This window comes from Podarcis bocagei, assembly GCF_964188305.1.
Source record: "Podarcis bocagei genome assembly, chromosome: Z".
Classification (NCBI taxonomy): domain Eukaryota; kingdom Metazoa; phylum Chordata; class Lepidosauria; order Squamata; family Lacertidae; genus Podarcis; species Podarcis bocagei.
The window spans coordinates 51041431-51063789 of record NC_138140.1 but is presented as its reverse complement, the minus strand read 5'-3'; the positions used below and the strand labels follow the sequence as shown (position 1 = coordinate 51063789).

At 46.6% G+C, this 22359-nt stretch overlaps 1 protein-coding gene across 2 annotated transcripts in view; it reads right to left on the bottom strand.

The window, feature by feature from the left end:
- Positions 1 to 3056: 3056 nt before the first annotated feature.
- The window catches only part of SLC6A14 (solute carrier family 6 member 14), a 54982-nt gene continuing 35679 nt past the window's right edge, over positions 3057 to 22359 (bottom strand). For both annotated transcript variants that reach the window (XM_081180460.1, XM_081180461.1), the window contains exons 7-14: positions 17260 to 17400; positions 15926 to 16154; positions 12616 to 12741; positions 11688 to 11806; positions 10381 to 10480; positions 8604 to 8713; positions 7234 to 7401; positions 3057 to 6035 (exon numbers count right to left, since the gene is read on the bottom strand). In XM_081180460.1, the coding sequence (XP_081036586.1) occupies positions 5886 to 6035; positions 7234 to 7401; positions 8604 to 8713; positions 10381 to 10480; positions 11688 to 11806; positions 12616 to 12741; positions 15926 to 16154; positions 17260 to 17400 (1143 nt within the window). In that variant the 3' untranslated portion in view covers positions 3057 to 5885. The remainder of the gene's footprint in view (positions 6036 to 7233; positions 7402 to 8603; positions 8714 to 10380; positions 10481 to 11687; positions 11807 to 12615; positions 12742 to 15925; positions 16155 to 17259; positions 17401 to 22359) is intronic.

Sequence of the window (22359 nt, the reverse complement as noted above, 5' to 3'; positions counted from 1 at the left end):
TGTGGAACGCCCTCCCATCAGATGTCAATGAAATAAACAACTACCTGACTTTTAGAAGATATCTGAAAGCAGAGCAGGTTTTTTATGTTTTATGTTTTATTGTGTTCTTATATCTTTTGGAAGCTGCCCAGAGCAGCTGGGGCAACCAAGTCTGATACACGGGGTCCACATTAAAAAGTTATAATTATTATCATTATTAGAGAGAAATGTAAACTGCTTAGAGTTGTTTTATGATGGTGCAATGTAGAAACTTAACTAAACAAACAAACAAACAAACAAACAAACAGAGAAATGTCGAGGAACAGGATTACAGCTGGGCAGCCCTATGCAAAGCTGGGGAGTACATAACTGATCTTGTTCCCAGTGCCACTTACTTTGTAAGAATTGGGCATGGTAACAGCTTGCCCTGCAATGAAATGCACCAGGCATGGCTGCAAATTTGCAAGAGCAATGACGCTCCATGGTATCCACTTTTGATAACACTTTTTTGTTCTCCCAAGTTGTTCTTTTTATTATTATGTATATGAGCCAATAAAATTGCACCACGTGCAAACTACAAGAAGGATGCATTTGCTGAGAACGGGGGCGACAAGGACAAGGAGGCAGCAGAACACCTTGAGCTCCCCCCCCCCTGCTTCTCTTTCCCCTTGTCAAGGTTGCTGAACTAAGCAACAGGAAGGCATCACGTGGGCTTGGGGATTTGCCCAAGGCCAATTACTCTGGCAGGTGTTTGTGCGTGTTGAGTGGAAGCTGGGTGTTTCTTGAAAACCAGCCCATAGAGGGCAGCATAACCCAGCACTAAGCATCAAAAGCACTTTGTGCGCTGATGATGAAGATTCTCTAGCCCATATGGGGACTCCTGCACGACAAAGTCCCAAAGAAGAAGGTGGATCCAAACAGCACAGTTGCCTCTTTTCCATTTCTTTATAAAAGGCTCACACTGTGCAATTTCGTTTTCATATTTGGCCCTTTAAGTTATATCTCAGGGCTACTACCGTGGGAAGCATTTTTAAGCCTGCCAGGCATTGCACAGAGATATAAATGGGAGGCCTTGAGGGTAGAGAAGCTGTGCAGGCAGCTTCTACGATGCAGAGGGGATTGGTGTTTTAGTGAGCCTCTGTGGTGGTTCTTAAGAAGGAAGCCTCCACCTTCAGAGGCAGTTTACCTAGGACTGCTATGTGTTGAGGACAAACAGCAATGGCTGTCCCTGTCTGACCTGCTTAGAGACAGGGTACTGGGTCTATTTTGACCTAAGCTGGCAAGCCAAGCCCTCTGCTACTGGTTCTCTCCTCCCCACTTGATGTGGATAATCACCCCAGGGAATTGTGAGATTGTAAAAGATAAAGGTAGGTAAAGGACCCCTGGACGGTTAAGTCCAGTCAAAGGCGACTATGGGGTTGCAGCGCTCATCTTGCGTTCAGGCCGAGGGAACTGGCATTTGTCCACAGACAGATTTCTGGGTCGTGTGGCCAAACCGCTTCTGGCGCAACAGAACACCATGACGGAAACCAGAGTGCATGGGAATGCTGTTTACCTTCTCACCGGAGTTGTACCTATGTATCTACTTGCACTTTGACGTGCTTTCATACTGCTAGGTTGGCAGGAGCTGGGACAGAGCAGCAGGAGCTCACCCCGTCATGGGGATCCGAACCATCAACCTGATCGGCAAGCCCAAGAGGCTCCGTGGTTTAGACCACAGCACCACCTGCATCCCTTGTGAGGGTGTACATTGTTAGGGAGCCAAAGCCTCTAGTCTCAACCCCGATCTCCTTCTTTCCTGTTCCTTTAAAAAACACCATACAGTGGTACCTCGGGTTAAGAACTTAATTTTTTTCTGGAGCTCCGTTCTTAACCTGAAACTGTTCTTATCCTGAGGTACCACTTTAGCTAATGGGGCCTCCTGCTGTCACTGCCATGCGATTTCTGTTCTCATCCTGAAGCAGAGTTCTTAACCCAGGTACTATTTCTGGGTTAGCAGAGTCTGTGACCTGAAGTGTCTATAACCTGAAACGTCTGTAACCCAAGGTACCACTGTAATTGTATTTGTTTCACTTTGGTTACAGGGTATGTCCAGAGGCATGTATACATATAAATTAATGCATTCAAATTTCATGTCAGTTTGTGTTATGGGCCTTTTTAAAGTACCTCACGACACTTCTGAATCACCAAGCATTTGCAATTTGACCTTGTTGCTACCACATGCAAATCCAGCTGAGGTTTCAGTGAAATCTCATCCTGGGAGACCTTGGTGATATCTTGCTGGAAATCAGCACAGATGCTGGTGGCAGAAGGTCAGTGGGGGCTAGGTGAGGTGCATCACCTTGGGAGCTTCTGCCACCCAAGGTGGCTCCTTTACCCCACCTCATGGTTGGGCTATGCCAGGCCTGCAGCTGAATCAGACAGACAGAAATCAGGCAGCAGGAAGTGGGTGAGTTCTTTTGAACTGCTTGTTAGGAATGCTGCAAAGTAAAAACCCAACAATGGCATAAGCTGAGGCTGCCCTCTAAGGGCGAAAAGTCTTGAATGCACAGCACAGCGATGTCTCTTGCAACTTGCTTGTCAAAACTTTCTGTGCCTGTGGACCTATTTCCAAACCGAGGTCTTATCCATAACGACTTAAAAGCTGCCTTGTTTTTCATATATTTTGTGTGTGGGTGAACCACATCACATTTCTATAAAATGGCTGATGTGCTGGTTTTGGGGAAGGCAAAGATCCAGCTTCCTACTAGCAGGCAATAGCACAGATCCAATTACATGGCAACTTGCCTGCCAGCCTGTATTTGCCAAACCTTGCTTTTGTGGTTAGCCCACTTTCCCCTCTCTCCCAAGCCTCTAAACCTCAACCTTCCCTTCCTCCTTTCTTTTGTTGTCGTCGTCACTGCTGTTCATTTCCAGTTGCAACTTTCTCTCCTTTCTGGGCGGATTTACCTGGGAGGTAGTTTCTTTGCACTAAACAGTGCTTACTTTTGAGTAGTAGGGTTTACCAGAGGTACAATTCTGATTGTTAAACCACTCTGAGAATTGTAGCTCTGTGAAGGGAAAAGGGGTCAAGCAGGTCAAAAACAAACAAACAAAAATTTTATTGGTTTTGAGATGGCAACATGTTCATTTCCCAAAACAGACAATATGTTTTTTTGCAGTACAAAAACACACCTGGGGGAAACCCAGAGCTTCCCACCTATCACCACAGGCTTGGTGTCCCTGGCAAAGAAAGTGCCCTGGTCCTATTTTATGTCATGGACTGTGAAGGCAGCTAAAGGACTCTTTTCAGTGAAAGTAGACTTCCAGGACATTGGCCTACAATTGACAGGAAACGTGGAAGGAAGGTGGGTCTAGTGGTCATGCGACTGCTTGGTACGGCAGCTGGAACATCCTGTCACATTGCAGTGGCATTTTTCTACCACCCACCCAGAATCAAACATCTGGGGACAAATGGTGGCCACATCCACACTATGAGTTGAAAGCACCATGACACCACTTCAAACGGTTATGGCTCCCCCCCACCCAAAAAAGAAAAAAGATTTCTGGGAGCTGTAGTTTTTTAACGGCACTGAGAGTTATTAGGAGACCCCTGTTCCTCTCACAGAGCTACACTCCCTAGAGAGGCTTAACCATCCCTCTTCACAGGGAACTCTAGAAATTGTTGCTCTGTGAGTTGAATAGAGGTTTTCTAACAATTCTCAGCACCTGCTTTAAATTTATGTTGTGAATGTGACCTGTTTCTGGGATCCCTCCTTGTGGCTGCCATCAGAACCAGAGTAGCCAATGCTGCCTGACCTGACGTTGTTGAACTACAAGTTCCATCACCGGCTAAGCTGTTTGCGGCTGGTGGGAATTAAGAGTCTATCAACATCTGGAGTGCATTGTGTTGCCTACCTTTCCATTAGAACAGTGTTTCCCGAACTTGGGTCTCCAGCTGCTTTTGGACTACAATTCCCACCATCCCATGCTAGCTAAGGATGGTGGGAGTTGTAATGCAAAAACTGCTGGAGAGCCAAGTTTGGGAAACTCTGCATTAGAAGGATGAAACAACTCCACTTCCATTCTTCAACTGAGATGACTTAGGGCAAAGGAAGAGTGTTCTTGTTCCCCCACCCTGGGCCCAAAGAGGCTGTTATCTTTCAGAGCATGGGCCAGGGCTCAAGAATTGGTGTCCTCTAGATATTATGGGGAACCTGTAGCTCTCTGGCATGGGCAGTGGCTGGGGATGATGGGAATTGCTGTCTAGCAACATCTGGAGAGCTGGACATTCCCCCTCCCAGGTGTTCAATGGGACAAGGCTATGGACATCTTGCTGTATCCCATTATAGAACCACAGAACTGTACAGTTGGAAGGGACAACAAGGATCATCTAGTCCAACCCCCTGAGATGCAGGAATCTTTTGCCCAACCAAAGGTTTGGACCCATGAGATTAAGAGCCTCAGGCTCTACCAGTTGAGTTATCTTCTAACAACAACAACAACAACATTCTGAAATAATATATATATATATTTAAAGTCACTTTTCTCTTTTGGAAGTATACAAATTTGATGCCATAAAACTTATAGCAGGAGCTTCAGGGAAAGTTCCTTTGTAACTCAGGTTGCCTGAGCATTTAAAGAATGGCATTTTTGAAGAAAACTAGAAAACAAGTGCTGACTCACTTGTGCAACATCCTTAAGAAAAATGACCCTCTCCAGAGACACTCACAAATTAGAGATTCAGGAGAGAATGGGGATGAAGATGGATGAAAGGAAGAGCCTCTTGAGAAGATCGCAGCCATTACCAGCTCAATACAAGATCAGGCAGAACAGAAGCATCGTGAAAGTCAGGTCTTTGGGCTGGCCAGCCTGCCACTCTGGGCTTTCTGAGACTAACTAAGGCCACAAAGCACAGAATATGGCACTAGGCACAGGACCCAGCTTCTGAAGTGTCGCATTTGAAAAACAAACTCCAAACACCAAGCTGCTAGCCTATATTGCTGGGACTGTAACAATATGCTTAAAGGTGTGGCAGAAACACCAGCTGAAATCCCCCAAAACCAAAGAGTTGGCTGGATCTTTAGCAACTGCATGAGGGGTGGAGAGCACCTGGCTTATCCATCCAGAAGAAAACCTGATCATCATCATCATTATTTTGCAAGAGGATAAAAACAATAAATTATGCAAAATAAAATAAAAAGTGCACATCGCTCAGGTTTCTGTGGTGCCAAATTTGGAATGCCTGGATGCAGAAATACAGATATAGATCTGATGTATCATACACATAGTTCCAGGAACAGGAATACAAAAACAATAGCTAATTGTCAAAAAACTAATCTATTTGGGATTACATCCCACTGACTTCAACAATGCTTTCTTCTAGGTAAGACACTTGTGTGATACTGAATCACCATCGAGCATTATGGAAGTGTATTCCTATCACAAAGCCTGTTAGGATGGGCAAGGCTGCTGCCCTTATTTTTTCAGTGGAGGATTAAGACTCTGGGGAGGATTTCTGCAGGGTCGTTACAGGAATGGATCATGATGGGTTAGGGAATGGAGCCCACTCCTAGCAAGATCTATGTCACAGCCTCCCCTGGGAACAGGGACTAAACTCTGGAACTTCTTCCAGCTCTCCCCATGCATAGCATGGACCAGTTTTAGCACCAGCTAAGGGGTCAGGAGACATGCTGTCTTCCTCACTATATCTAGCAACTGGGCAGGTCAATAGGGCAGTACATGTTAGCGACGAAGAACCTGCCTCCACGCTCCGTTGACTTGCTGTCCATTGATCTATCACAATATACAGTTCTCAGAATAAATAATATGGCTTCCATTATATAAAAAAAAACCCGTTCACACAAACCCAAAAACCCCACTCTCTCTGCTGCAGATGAGTGACAATTGCCTCCCAACGGGCCACTTCACTCTGGCTTGTGTACGTAGGCATCCACAGTCGGGATTTCGATGTCTTTCTCCTTCTCTGTGTCAACCATGTTGCGGTATCTTTCTCCACGATTGCGCTCTAGGGCGGGACCCCAGTTGGGCTGGGGCTTGCAGCAGAAAGTAATGCGCTAGAAGGGGGAGAACCAGAAAGGGGGAATGAAGGCTCAGTCTAGAGGTGTCATCCTAGTAGCAGACACAAGAGGCCTGGCGCAATTCTCTGCTGCAAGGTGTGTAGGTGAAAGCTTCTGGTTTAGATAGCTCCTCCAAACAGATTAGGTCAGTAGTATGAAACCTCAGGTTTGTGGGGGAATGAATGTGGCTCCTCTCCCCAGGCCTTTCTATCTAGCCCCTGGGATTCTCTCCAGACCATGCCCTTTCTTCTCAGACCACATCCCTCACCACTCCTGCTCCATGCCCTTATGAGAAGTGTCCACAAGTTTCTAGTCCTTAACGTTATGAAGAATGACTGGAAGGCCTGTGTCAGTTATGAAGAATGACTGGACATGGCCTGTGTCAGTATGTGACACGAAAACTCAGGACCCCAAGGGACAGGAATCTGAGCAGCCGCCATGCAAGGGTTCAGAAGCACCATATTCCCAAGAACATTGAGGAGCTGACACAAAATCTTATGTCGCTCCACGTCTGGCTTCATGTTAGGCTTCAACAATTGGGGAGGGGCCAGCTCCCTCAAAAAAGAAAAAGATTGGGGGGGGCAAAGAGCCTTGGGCCCCCTGGAGCTGTTGCCTATGCAAGGTTTCTTGGCCAGCAAGTCTTTGCGGAAAGTAGAAAGCTTATAAACCAATGCTTTAGATTGCTTAGCAAAATTGTCCTAGCATTCATGGGAATTTACATATGCATTATTATTTGCTATTGTTTCAGCTCTGGCTGAACTCAGTGCCTCTGGGTGCCTCCAGGCTGATGTTTTGCTGTGGGTGTATTCTGCAACATTTTCTTAACATAACAAAAGTGCAGTAATAGCTGGTTTTATCTGCTTTAGTTTGGTCTGTGAAGTTTCTCCAATGCTATCACATTATTGATGTCTGGAGGGGCTACAGCAGAACAAAAGCAGGGCACCCGCCTGCCAGAACATTTGTGGTATGAAAAGTTAAGGAATTTCAACCGGAGGTTACAGGGTATGCACTGATGGGAAATGAAGCTGCCCCAAAATCTTTACAGGCACAAACAGTATCAGGATTGCGTCTAACCACTTCAATAGCATTGTGATCACAAATCATCACGAATGCACAATTAAAGGACATCTGAAGGGACCCAGAGAAGGGCGACTATCCCATCAGAGCAGAGTTCATGATACCTCAAAGCACTTACCTGCCACAAGCTCCCTTTTGCTTTTGATATCTTGTAAATGGCAATGATGGGAATCCAAATCAGGCAGAACATGATCATGCACCAACCAACAGCAGCTCCCCAAACTGGGTATTCCACAGAGCCAAATGTTGGGCGCTCAAATGTGACCAAAGACCAAATCAAAATTGCCTGTTTGAAAAAAAAGTTAGAGAAACAGGAGAGTCAAACTTAGCCAAGACTAAGCTGCTTGTGCAGCATTGAACAAGACCTGATCAGACATGTTTTAGGCCCAGCTTTCAAGACTTGGTTTCCTAACCTCAAAATCTGGCCAAAAGGGAAAGCCTGGACCTGAGACTGAACCACGGCTGTAGAGCTGGTGGCCCCTGGTAATGTCATGAGGTGGGCCTGGAGATGGACGCTAATTGGAAGAGGGGAGCAGAGGAGGGCAACCCCCCCCCAAGTGTTTGTGCTATCATTTGCAGCCAGCTCCTGCCAGACTGAAGCCTGCGCTGTCTTCTTACTATATATATTTTTATTAAAGGCAATCTTGCTCACCTGGAGATTCAGGCTCTCCAACTGACAGCTGAAGAGGCACCTGGCAAACCTGGAGACTTCAGAGCCGACCTAGATGTCTGGCAACTGCACCAGGGAGAGAAGTTCACCTTGGCCTGTTTTCACACTGCATTTGAACATGGTTGAGCTGGCCCCATCCTTCACCTATTCATGCTTAATGTTTGCAGAGTGCCAAGGAGAGTCAATGTCATTGTCTTCAGTGGTGCAGCCAAGCCTAAAATCAATGTGGCTTGTTTCCTTCTGTGTACCTAAGAACCATTCCAAGATAACGCATGCCCCCCCCCCCCCGAGAGGCATCTCATGGGAGTGCTGGGGTGAGGGAAATATTTTGCTCTTTCTAGCCCAGGAGCTTATCCAGTCAGCCAGGATATTTCTGGGCAGCCCCCAAAAAGACTACAAAGACCTCCAATATTATACGTCATGGCATTACAAGGAGTGGGAGCAAGTAGTATTAAGCTCCTCCCTGTGCTTCTGCTGGTGAGCCAGATTCTGCAGGATTTGGGTGTGCAATGCAGTTTCCTGCAGGGGGCGGGGCAGACATCTCACACATCCAAAGCATTCCTAGATGTGCATGTGAGTTTAATCCTGCTTTCTGCAGGAATCAACCATGCGAAGTGCTGATCCAGCCATGTTGCCACCTGCCCAATACCTGACACCATATATGATGTCAGCTGTGGAGATTAGGGACTTGGATTTGGGAAAATATGGGGAAGCTTGGCTGGGGAAAAAATGACCCACGGAGGTTCCCTGTAAGCCCAGCTCTACCTCCCCCCAGCCTCAGAGCTACTGAAATCTCTTGCTAAAAGTTGGCTACTTACGAGGAGGAGGAAAGGTGTGATGAAAAACCAGCAGACTCTCCACCACAGCCAGAACAACCAGCTTTTCTTCCCAATCATCATCTCAGTGTCTTCGATAAATCGGTTTCCACCTGTGCAAAGGGGACACAAACCGCTGGGTTAGTTCTGTGTTTGTGAAGAGTCAGCTTTCTTTTACTCCCCTTGAGAGTGATGGGATGGCCTGCAGACTGTCCTCAATTGCAGGTGTGTGGCACTGAGGTTTCTGCCTTGGAGTGGCTGAAAAACTGCTGCTAAAGTGTTTTAAGATGGGGAGAGATGTTAACAGACAGAGAAGACACAGGACTGGAGTGATTGAGTGGATTCCAGAATCTAATCCAAGATGTGACTGGCTTGGATCAGATCCTGTGACTCCATGCTAGAGTCCTGTGATTCCTCCCCACTCCTTCCCTGCCTACCTCACAGGGTCGTTGTGAGGATAAAATGGGGAAGGGAAGGAACATGTATGCACCTTCAGTTCTGTGGAGGGAAGATGGGACGCAAATGTAATGACGAGGATGATGATGCAAGAATTAAACCTGGGACCTTCTGCACTCAAAGCAAGTGCTCGGCCACAGAGCCCCTTCTCACAGGCATAGTGGTTAGAGTGCTGGACTTGCACCTGGGAGACCAGGGTCTCATGAAACCCACTGGGTGACCTTGGGGGCCAGTTGCTGCCTCTCAGTCTAGTCTACCTCACAGAGTTGTTGTAGGGATTAGATGACAAGGGGTTCTTTCTGTGTGAAATAAACAAGCTGAAGGTTCCTGATGTTTGGGTTATACCCTCAGAGCGCTGAGTACAGCTGGCTTAAACCGGTTCTCTTATCTCTTTCTGTCAAGGTTGTGCTGACTATGATAATCAGCCAGAAGGAGCCAGGGTTTAACTGTCTCTTTTTATCTCTTTTCCTTCTGGTGTAGTGTTTTGTACATAGTGTGCTTAGTATTAAGGTTTAGTCTTATTATAAGTTATTGTAAGTTTAAGTTAAGTCTGCTGCAACCGGATTTCTTATGGACTGTGCCAATCCTGAATGTATTGGATTTTTAACCGTTATGCTCATTTGCCTTCAGTAGCAGTAAAACTCTTCTGGATAAAATATAATTGCCTCTGGTCTATTTTGGGGGGAATCTTGCAATGTGTTGAAGTTTTTATTCTGCTAACTATACTCTGGAGTTCTGCTCTGGATCAATATTGAGTAGAATTTCATGACGGAACCAGGTACACCGCCTTGAGCTCCTTGGAGGAAAATAACGGGATATAAAAGCAACAAACAAACAAACAAAGCTGCTAATTCAATCTTACAATTATGGGTGTCACTGGGTCTAGCCATTTGACCAGGGCGAAGTAGCATATAAAGCAATGCATTTGGGAGACTGAATTATCAAAATTTAAGTTAGATGTTAAATGTTGATCACTGGCAGAGGAAGAGGGGGGTGGGGGGAGCGCACTGCCCCCGGCACCACGATCCCGGTGGGGTGCCATGGCAGCTGCCCCCTCGCGTTGGGTGCCACACCCCCACAGGTGGTGCGCCATGCCCCCAGGATGCACGTAATGCCCCTGCGGGCAGCGCACCACCCCCAGGACACACGCCAGTCTGTCCCCACCTGCTCTCTGCCCCCCCCCATGCCAGAGCATGAAGCTCCACCACTGAGGTTGATGAAACCTTCCTAATCATCAAGTTGCTGTTGCTGCTTTGGAACTGGGGAGTGTTTGGTGAGGTTAGTGTTTTATTAGGGGCTGGGTGACACGGCATTCATCACTTACCATAAATCCAGCAGATCCCCACCAGCTCCAGGACAGCTGCAAAAAGGATCCCCCAGCCAGCACAGAAATGGTCCACCAGGTTGACCCAGTAGATCCCTGCCTGCAGAAACAGGATGAAAGGCAGCAGAAAAGTTAGTTCCATTTCACACAGATCTCTCTCAAGTGTCTCTAGATTAGGGATGAACAAGTCTGTCAATTTTTGTTTCCTCTGTTTCTCAAGTTCTTAAGTTCAGTTCACATTTTTGCAGCATTAACAAAATGCAGCAATTTCTCATTTAAATCTTCATGAAAATTTATCAGCATTTTAGTGTGATTTTTTCCTAATATACACGTTTATTGTATGCAGTTTTGCCTAATATACACATTTTTGCAAAGCCATTTCCTCCATTGTAATGCATTTTCGTGTTATTTTCAACAGCATATGCATTTAAATTGGATGCAATTTTTGTACCCAGTACTTGGCTGGAGAACTGCATTGCAAATTTCGGAGGAAGATGAATTTGGGAGCATGGGTGTGTTTCAGTTTGTATACTGTTTTGGAAATCCAGTGGGTTTATCTTTAAACCCAAACTTCAAATTAATTTCTCCCCATTCCTTCTTCTGAGTGTCACTACTTCCAGGAGGGACTGAATCACATCTCAGAAATATAGCCTCACGTAGTTAAAAGGGCACTCTCTTGCCCTTGCACAACAAATCCTCTTATCCTTATTCTCCCTTTAAAAAAGACTTTTTGCAGCCTGGGAAGTGACAGGAAATGCACTGAGAAGTGCAGGATGCACAAATCTTTAGCAGGAACATGCACAGCCAACCAGGATGATCACTCATTAATGATGGGAATAGGGCATCAGCTGGGCCATGATTCAAAGCAGTATCACACCACTTCAAACAATCATGACTTTCTCTAAAGAATCCTTAGAAGTGTAGTTTGCCATGGGTGCTGAGTGTTGTTAAGGAGATCCTTATTCTCCTCACAGAGCGACATCTCCCAAAGCTCCCTGGGTAGAGGGAACAAGTGTGCTAAACCACTCGGGGAGTTATAGTTTTGAAGAGGGTATAGGGGTTCTCTTAACAACTCTCAGCACCATCACTGTTTAAAGCACTACCACAGTTCTTTAAATGCATAGTGGAGATGGAGCCACAGTCTGACCAGTGTGTAAGCTTCATGCACATAAACCAGGGTGCAGGCTCAATAGGACAGTCATCTGGAAAAGGCTATAGTGATTCCCACCCCACTTTGTCCCTGAGAGATTCACAAATTCTATCCTCAAGGGAGAAGGTGGGTCCATGGAGGCTTTGCTCCTTCCTACCTGCGTAACACAGACGAGCCCAAGCAGGAACAGCACGGTGCACAGGCCCAAGGTCACTGGGATCCTCATTTTCTTCATAAGTTTGGGGTAAACATCTTGGATGGTGGTTGTAAGGGTCTCTGCAGGATAAGGTGGGCATGATGAGCATTAGTACTACTGATTTATTTTATCATTTCAAGCTGCACTATACACACTATACATTTAAAGTGTGCAACTTCCTCACCAAAGAATAATGGAAACTGTTGTTTCTCAAGGGTATGAGGAACTGAATCCCTAGAACTACAATTCCCAGGGTTCTTTGGGGAAGCTGTGTGCTTTAAATGTGCGGAAGTTCGCCAATCTAACATGCATTGCAAATAATTCATTTCCGCAGAAGGGTTTGCAGAGTTTAAGGGACTGTAATCCTAGGAAGACAGTTCAGAGTGGCAACCTGATGAAATAAAATGTAATACAATCTCTGCCGACTGATTAATCAAGGGTTCATTTGAGGAGGTTTGAAATGTTAATAAATTATTAACTAAAGAGTGCAATCCTAAGCATACAACTTTTCTGTTCAGGCCAGGCTACCCAGACATGGAATTTTGTTGTATATATTGCTTGCTAATCTTATCATGTCTATTTGTTTATAAAGTCTATTGATTTTATTGCTATTTCCCCATCATACTAGGTTTAAAAGCAATACATAAATGAACACCTATGAATAGGCTTGTGCAGAGTTTGTCTGAGGCCTGGGGCTGGAATCTTGCTAGAATAAAATTATAAACTTAAACAAAAAAGGAGCCAGTCCTTGGCGGAGGCCCCCCCAGCCAGCTTAGCTTTCATCTTTGCATCAGGAAAGCAGCTGCGTGAATCAAGGCTGGAGATTAGCATGAAGGTCACAGGGAAGAGTGGCTGAGATAGGAACAGCTTGTTTTGTAGCATGACTCACCTACAGTAGCAAACTGGGAATCGAGCCCCAGGAGCAGGAGCATGAAGAAGAACAAGAAAGACCAGAGGGGGGCGACGGGGAGCTTCGAAAGGGCCTCTGGATAGGCAACAAACGCCAGATCAAAGCCTGTAACAGAAGAGAAACAATTGTGGGATGGGAAGGCAACAGGAAGTGGTTTCTTGCAGTGTCTCAGTGGAGGCCTCTGATGCTATGGATCAAGGAAGAGCAGCAGGGAGGCTGCAATCTCCAGCCTAGTTTCATCAAAATCAGCTCTCATTCCATTCATTCTGCTGCAATTCGGCATCTGCTAAAATCTACCTTGTTCATCTTGCTATTTGCCATGGCCAAAACTAATGCAATTAATTACATAATCATGCATTTGATTTCAATGGAGGAAAACAGCATATTTATTCAATGCTTGTGGACTAAAAACCCCTCACAATGACAGTGAATGCCGCTTATAGTTGCTTGTGGGATTTCTGTTTCTGGCCTTGGAATATATGAACTGATGGGATTTTTTCTGCTTCCAGTTTCAATGAAATGCTCCAACTTCCCCACCAACACATATCCCAAGAGCTGCACAACCCCCGGACACCCACAGCCTGTTATAGCAAAAGTAGGTGCCCCAGCAGGCTCTGGCTGCAGATGACCAAGTATCCTCCAGCTGTGCTGCCCAGTGGTCGGAGGGCACCAGTTTTGGCAAGGCTGCTGTAAGATCATCAGTAGAGCCTTGCTGCATCAGAGCAGCTGGGCTGGCACAGAAGAACATTTAGCCACCCAAGGTGAAGGAGAAGGTGGTGTCTCCCCACATGTCAGGGGGGAAGCATGCTCTGTAGCACCTGAGGTTTTCAACCTTTTTGATCCCGCAGCTCCCTTGACCAACTACATTCTTTCTGTGGCTCTCCTGTGGGGTCAGGAGCTCAGTTATGTCCCCCCCCCCCCGCCTGCAGAGCTGGCAGCCCCTCACCCTTTTTCAAACACCCTCCCTGGTGGAGTGCTCCCTCAGGCTCCTCTCCCCTTCCCTTGGGGGTCCTCTGGGCAGCTGCCCCCACCCCCTGCAAAGAGAGGTGCCTCCTCACACCGCCCCACAGGGGCCTGGGAAGTCCTAGCCTTAGTGGCCCAATGGAGACTGACCAAAGGTGAACATGAGGCCAGCACTTTACCTTGGGAGGCAGCAGTGGCGGCATCAGGTGCTGCCAGGCCTGCATGGCAGAAGGGCTCCCCTTTAGCACAGGGCACTCAGCTCCCAGGTGGGCCTTGCACACAGTGAGCACAAGAAAGGCCAGTGTAATGGCTGTCTGCCTGCCCGGCCTCCCATTTGTCTGTCCATTTCCCAACAGCAAGGGCTGCTGGGCTGGCTGTCTGGGCTCCCTTGCCCGCTTGCTTGCTTACACCAAGGCTGCCTGAGCTCCTGGCAACCGGCACCCCATGACCAGTCCCAGAGACACCGTTTGCCTGGGGAGCTTGTAGCCAGGGCTGCTGCAACAAACAGCTGGGCAAGCCTTTGGCAGGCTTGAGAGAGAGCATCAGAGAAGGGAGGGAAGGAAAGAGGGACAGAAGCCAGGGTTGCCCGCGGCACCCCTGACTGTCCTTCAAGGCGCCCCAGAGTGCCACGACACACAGGTTAAAAACCACTGGGCGACTATATAGGGTATGGGGCAGGGCACAGGGCACACCAACCTGTGCTCGCTGCGACCCCATTCTTCTGTACCCTCAGCTCTCTCTCTGCCTCATGGTAAGGCTAGGATCCAATCTGTCACAGTTCTAAGAAAGCTCAGGAGAATTAATGGAAGGATCTTTTTTATTTTGCTTCTCCCAGCTTGTTTGCTTTTTCGGTCTTAGATTCTCTACATTCTTGAAGCAATTGGTGTACTTTCTTGGTGTACAGAGGCATGAAAATGTGCCAGTGTTTCATCATTTTTGTGTGTGTGTGTTCATAAACAACACATTTTTTTGTATATTATTTTGACTGCAAACATTTCTACAAGTCACTTCCCAGTTCTGGGGAGGGCAGGAAACAAATAAATAAATACCTAATGGAATGATTTTTTTGTATGTCATTTCCACGAATGCTTTCATTTTTTAAGCATGCTTTTCTCTGAAATAAGCATTTTTGTAAACATTGGTTGGTAGGAGAGCTGCATTGCCAAATTTGGAGAAGTGCAAATTTTGATGGCTGGCTGGCTGTGCTCTGCTTCTCATATACTTCTTGAAAGTGCAAACTTGAGAGATCCAACTTTAAATGCAAACTGCATAGAATTTCTCCCCCACCCCTACACACAAGTAGGGGATGCTTGCCACAGCCCACTGCTGCTCTATAACACCCAAGAGCGCCACATTTGAAAGTCCGTTTTCTCTCCCCACATTCCAGGTCAGGACTGCAGGCAGATGCACACAGGGTCCATGGCTTCAACACCAGCCAGCCTTTCCTCCACCCAACCTTTACTGCTTAGTATCTAGCGTGATGAAAAGCCATGGAGAACCCCAAAGTTGGCACACTATCATTGTGATATTTTATTTATCATTAAATCATTTGCTTCTTAAAATAAGGCCCGATTCATCCTTTCCCCAAATAACCGAGGGCAGCAAACCACTAACTTAATAATTCCAGTACAAACACAGACTGGGAAAAATCTCCGTTTAAAAGAGGAAGGTGTTCAGTTGGCACTGGAAAAAACATCAGAGGAAGTGTCTGTCTAATATTTAATGGGAGGGAGTTACATAGGATAGGTACCACAACACAAAAGACCTGATTTCTTTGTTGTGTGGAAGAAATCTCCTGATAAGGAGGCTTTCACATGCAGAGCATAGTAATTGATTGGGGTGAGATAATCTTTCAGGTTTCCTGGTCACAAGCCACATAGGGCTTTATACACTTAAGCCAGCACCTGTAACTTGGCTGTTAACTGCTAATTAATTGGCAGCCAGTAGCAATTAGGCTGGCACTTTGGTTGAGCAAATAAAAGTATTGCTGTAATTTGGATTAAAAAAGAAGATTCTGAGCTACAGGAGGACAGCTGTCTTGAGCCTCCCACCCTTACGTCTACTTATTACTTATAGTCCTCCTTGTCAAGGAGCCACTGCAGGACAAATGCATTTGGTGCATCTTCACCCAGGCATGAACTATGAACACATCATACATTAAAGCACAGAGAATCTTGAGAACAGAGCTGCAATTCCCTGCACCCTTAACAAACTGCAGTTTCCAGGATTCGGGGGGGGGGCGGGCGGGGGGAAGTGTCGCATGCTTTAAATGTCCCTTAAAAGTACTCAGCCATAGATGGATCTAAACAGTATTTCTCCAGTCTACCTGAATCGACGACTTCTGAGACTTTCTTGCCTGCCTCGTGTGCCATGTGTCCCAAGATGGAGAAAATCGCAAAACCAGCAAAGACGCTTGTGAGGCAGTTTATCACGCAGACAAAAATGGCATCCGAATAGCAGTTGTTGTTGAATTTGTTGTATGAGGAGAGGGCGACCAACCCTCCCCACGCAACAGACAGAGAGAAAAAAATCTGCGTGGCAGCATCTTTCCAGACCTTGAGAAAGACAGATGGAGGTGGGGGTGGACAATATAGATATTATTGCATCACAATCCCTGCAATGTAATAGGCATGTGTGTCGCAAAGGCTGTTGTACACAGGTATAGGCTGGGGTAGCCAACATAAGAACACAAGAGCTTGCTGGATCAGGCCGAAGGGGGCCCATCTAGCCCAACATCCTCTTCTGACAGTGGAGGAAACATCTCTGAGGAACAAGGGGAAGTTTAGGTGTGTGGCCTGATTCTGCTCATATTTATTTTTTAAAATATAACGTCCCTGCTCTCTTCATCTAGCAATGTTAGACAACAGGAAGTTTTTGCAATGATGCCTGCCATGTTCAGACTGGGAAATGATGCATTTTTAATGCCACACTGGAACTCATACTTTGGGGGGGGGGCAGAGGGGAGGTATGTAGGAATTCCCACTTTGCCTGTTATCAGTAGTGTGGAAAGAGGATAACAGGGACTTGATCCCTCTTAGGAACATCATAGGAAGCTCCTTTATATAATGTCAGACCATTGGTCCATCTAGCCCAGTTACGGAGATGTTAAGAGGTCATGACTCCCCAAGGTTTCAAGGAGAGGACATCCCAGCCCTGGAAAGTCTGTTGGGGATTGAACCTGGGGCCTTCTAAATGCAAAGCACTTGTTCTACCATGCACCAATGACCTTTCTCTTAAAAGGTAAGGCTTCTCTTGGTTGAAGATAAAGAGCTGATTTAATGGTACATAAGAAGCTGCCTTACCTAGGACTAATCTACACAGGTGAGTTATATGTTAAAAATGTGTTATAAAAGTGTGAGGGCACTGTAGAGCAGCGATCTGTCACCAGTGGGAAATTGCCCTGAGAGCAATATTTTTATAGCATTTTTATAGCGTTCTCCTGATCAGTGTAGATCCAGCCTTAGAGTCAGACCCCTGGGCATATCTAGCTCAGTATTGTCACTCTACACTGATGGGCAGCAGCCTTCCAAGTTTTCAGGCAGGGGACATTCCCAGACAGTGCTCTAACACTGACCCTTCTGTGGCCCTTCTGTGCTGGTATCTGATATCTGGCAGAAGCTGTGCTCAGCCCAATTCCACCACCTGCCAGGACACACTCACCTCTGCCTCTGTGAGCTTGGTGAAATTAGACTGCTTTCCAATGTAGAACTCAATGCCCTCCAGAGCACCGTCTAGAGTGGCACCTCGGACCAACAATATCACAAGGACAACGTAGGGGAAGATTGCTGTGAAGTAAACAATCTGTGATGACGAGAAAAGAAATGAAAGAATGATCAAGATTTTGGATTTGGGAGGAGGATGTAGAAGGTGGAGTCAGGGTGGGACCGAGTCTTAAATGGAGGATTTCACTAGATCTGGAGCAGGGAGCCACTTGCAGCCAATGAGATGGATGCCTTGTGTCCCTCAACACCCACAGGTCATTCTGACAGATGGGCAGAGATGCCCACCCATCAATCACCCAATGATACAATAATGATAATGATAATATCATTATGTTGGATATTATAATACGTTGGAAAAGAGGAGACGGAGAGGAGATATGATAGCCATCTTCAAATACCTTAAGGGCTGTCATATGGAGGAGGAAATATGCCTGTTTTCTCCTGCTGTGGAGGGTAGGACTCGAATCAATGGCTTCAAGTTACAAGAAAAGAGACTCTGACTAAACATATGGAAAACTTTCTGACAGTAAGAGCTGTTTGGCAGTGGAACACACTCCCCCGAGAGGTGGGGGACTCTCCTTCCTTGGAGGTTTTTAAGCAGAGGTTGGATGGCCATCTGTCATGGATGCTTGAGCTGAGATTTCTGCATTGCAGGGGGTTGGACTAGATGACCCTTGGGGTCCCTTCCAACTCTACAATACTATGATTCTATTAAGTAAGTAAGTAAGTAAGTAAGTAAGTAAGTAGTGTCTGAGCTATTTAATATAAAACCAGTGCTTTTTTAAAAAGATGGTATGCAACAGTAGGCTGTACTGCCACCTCTCCCCCCACCCCCATGCTACAAATTCATGTGACCCTTTTATCATCGCCAAGTGCCTGATTATTGTAAAAAGGTGGTGCCAGAGCAGAGGCGCTTTGGCACAATCCTTTTGTGATTGTCAGGCAAGTTCCTGGAAGGCACTTTGATGATCATAAAAGGATTGCACCAAAGTACTTCTAGGATGCAGCAGGCAAAGGTGCGAGGGGGGAGGGAGTGGGCGGGTGGGTGGGTGGGCAAGTGGGGGCCAGCATGGTGGCGGAGGGGGGTGCGAACAGGCAAAAAGCAGCAGGGTGGGAGAGATGGGGGGGGCATGGTGCGTACTGGCACCATTTTCCCTAGAAATAAAGCACTGTGCATTACATACATACATACATACATACAGTTGTTAAATAATATGTGCAATGATTGCCAATAGAAAATATTTCTTGAAAATAATTATAATTGTAAAAGCTGCTCATTCTATCTACATGCAAAGCAGCTGATCTGCATTTCATAGAATCATAGAATCATAGAGTTGGAAGAGACCACAAGGGACATCGAGTCCAACCCCCTGCCAAGCAGGAAACACCATCAAAGCACTCCTGACATATGGTTGTCAAGCCTCTGCTTAAAGACCTCCAAAGTAGGAGACTCCACCACACTCCTTGGCAGCAAATTCCACTGTCGAACAGCTCTTACTGTCAGGATGTTCTTCCTAATGTTTAGGTGGAATCTTCTTTCTTGTAGTTTGGATCCATTGCTCCGTGTCCGCTTCTCTGGAGCAGCAGAAAACAACCTTCCACCCTCCTCTATGTGACATCCTTTTATATATTTGAACATGGCTATCATATCACCCCTTAACCTCCTCTTCTCCAGGCTAAACATGCCCAGCTCCCTTAGCCGTTCCTCATAAGGCATCGTTTCCAGGCCTTTGACCATTTCAGTTACCCTCCTCTGCACACGTTCCAGTTTGTCAGTGTCCTTCTTGAACTGTGGTGCCCAGAACTGGACACAGTACTCCAGGTGAGGTCTGACCAGAGCAGAATACAGTGGCACTATTACTTCCCTTGATCTAGATGCTATACTCCTATTGATGCAGCCCAATTGCATTGGCTTTTTTAGCTGCCGCGTCACACTGTTGGCTCATGTCAAGTTTGTGGTCAACCAAGACTCCTAGATCCTTTTCACATGTACTGCTCTCAAGCCAGGTGTCACCCATCTTGTATTTGTGCCTCTCATTTTTTTTTGCCCAAGTGCAATACTTTACATTTCTCCCTGTTAAAATTCATCTTGTTTGTTTTGGCCCAGTTCTCTAATCTGTCAAGGTCGTTTTGAAGTGTGATCCTGTTCTCTGGGGTGTTAGCCACCCCTCCCAGTTTGGTGTCATCTGCAAATTTGATCAGGATGCCCTTGAGTCCATCATAGAATCATAGAGTTGGAAAAGACCACAAGGGCCATCGAGTCCAACCCCCTGCCAAGCAGGAAACACCATCAGAGCACTCCTGACATATGGTTGTCAAGCCTCTGCTTAAAGACCTCCAAAGTAGGAGACTCCACCACACTCCTTGGCAGCAAATGCCACTGTCGAACAGCTCTTACTGTCAGGAAGTTCTTCCTAATGTTTAGGTGGAATCTTCTTTCTTGTAGTTTGGATCCATTGCTCCGTGTCCACTTCTCTGGAGCAGCAGAAAACAACCTTTCTCCCTCCTCTATGTGACATCCTTTTATGTATTTGAACATGGCTATCATATCACCCCTTAACCTCCTCTTCTCCAGGCTAAACATGCCCAGCTCCCTTAGCCGTTCCTCATAAGGCATCGTTTCCAGGCCTTTGACCATTTTGGTTGCCCTCCTCTGGACACGTTCCAGTTTGTCAGTGTCCTTCTTGAATTGTGGTGCCCAGAACTGGACACAGTACTCCAGGTGTGGTCTGACCAGAGCAGAATACAGTGGCACTATTACTTCCCTTGATCTAGATGCTATACTCCTATTGATGCAGCCCAGAATTGCATTGGCTTTTTTAGCTGCCGCGTCACACTGTTGGCTCATGTCAAGTTTGTGGTCAACCAAGACTCCTAGATCCTTTTCACATGTACTGCTCTCAAGCCAGGTGTCCCCCATCTTGTATTTGTGCATCTCATTTTTTTTGCCCAAGTGCAATACTTTACATTTCTCCCTGTTAAAATTCATTTTGTTTGTTTTTGCCCAGTTCTCTAATCTGTCAAGGTCGTTTTGAAGTGTGATCCTGTCCTCTGGGGTGTTAGCCACCCCTCCCAGTTTGGTGTCATCTGCAAATTTGATCAGGATGCCCTTGAGTCCATCATCCAAGTCGTTGATAAAGATGTTGAATAAGACCGGGCCCAAGACAGAACCCTGTGGCAGCCCACTAGTCACTCTTCTCCAGGATGAAGAGGAACCATTGATGAGCACCCTTTGGGTTCGGTCAGTCAGCTAGTTACAAATCCACTGAGTGGTAGCATAGTGGTAGCATTTGTGATGGCCCCTCCCTCAATTCTGCTGGTACTGCAAAACTTCCTTCTGGGGAACAGCCTCCCTCTCCTCTGCTGCAATTGTGAGCAGGCGTGCAGGTTCTCTGGAATGCATGAGTGTGTGAGTGACTGTGTGCACGAGTGAGGACACTCCCATATGTGATACCCCACAGGAGCCTCAGCTCTTGTCCTTGGGATCACCTCCAGATGAGCAACATAGATAAGAGCAACTCACAGCTTCCTGCCAAACTTGTCCTTCTATGCTGGCCCTGCAGAATTGCTTAGGAGAACCCAAATGCCGTGCCAAACTAGACTCCTCTGCCACGTTGTTAACTGCTAATTTTAGTGGAATCACCCTGCCAGTGATTCTCAGTGACTGGAGAAGGAAAGGGAGTCGGCCCCAGAGCTTAGCAGTGCTTAGAATAATCATTGCACTCTCAGGATGTCATCACTGAGCCAGCCAGGCTGGTTCTGCTCTCACAAACAGAAGCCCTCTCATTGCTTCACCACCACCACTTGCCAGAAACCCTGTGCAGATGGATAACCCTCTAAATCTCTCTCTCTCTCCACCCTGAATTTAAAACACCATGATACTGCCTTAAACAGTCGTGGTTCCCCTAAAGAATTCTGGGAGTTGTAGTCTGTTAAGGGTGCTGAGAGCTGTTGGAAGACCCCCTTATTGCCCCCACAGAGCTACAGCTCCCAGAGTTCCCTGTGAAGAGGGATTGACTGTTAAACCACTCTGAAAATTGCCACTGCGCCCTTAAACTACAGCTCCCAGAATTCTTTGAGGGAAGAAGCCAGGGAGGTTTAAAGTGCTTTAAATGCATGGTGTGAAGGCGAACTCTCTTCCAACTCAAGGGAGTTCTGAGCAATGCTGCACAACCTCTTCTCAAGGGGGATTTTTTATTCTGTAGATAGGTATGAAACAAGCCTGAACATCCCACATTGGAACAAGGGGACAATTATGCCATTGCGGCTGACTGGAAAGAAATGCAGGCTCTCATAAGCTCATGTATCTGTGAGCACAAGTCTAGGCAGTGGCTGCTGGTACTCTTGCTTTGGTGCCCAAAGGTGCTTGAACTATCCAAAGTTATTCTGGATTTTCTAGAGTGGGCCTGACCACTGCTGCATAGGAAGCTGCTGTAAACCAAGTCAGACAACTCGTCTGCCCAACTCAGTAACGTCTACATCTAGGTAGCTCAGATGGTTAGAGCATGATGCTGATGATGCCAAGATTGCCGGTCCGATCCCCGTATTGGACAGTTGCATATTCCTGCATTGCAGGGGTTTCGACTAGATAGCCCTTAGGGTTCCTTCCAACTCTACAATTCAACGATTCTGTGGTTCTTTGATGGTCACAGCTCTCGAAGGTTTCAGGAAGGGTTCCCTCCCAGCCCTACCTGACATTGGGAACTGAACCTGGAACCTTCTGCATGCAAGGCAGACCCTCTACCATGGACCTATGTCCCTCCCCTTGAAAACAGTGCCTCACTCTAAATAAACGGCTGGACTTAGGAAACTGCTTTGTCCATCAACTTCAGTACAGTATGCACTTGACAAGCAGTTGCTCTCCAGGGTTTGAGATAGGGAGTTCATCTGAATGTTTTCCTTTCAATGTGTTTGCATCCCATTGGAGCACAGGCTTGATCAAAGAGAGGGAGAGCAGATCTGGTGGACTGATTGTATCCTTTCCTCACGCAAAGGAGGCTGGCACTGCAGCTGGTAGCCCAACGTGTCTGGGTTAAGC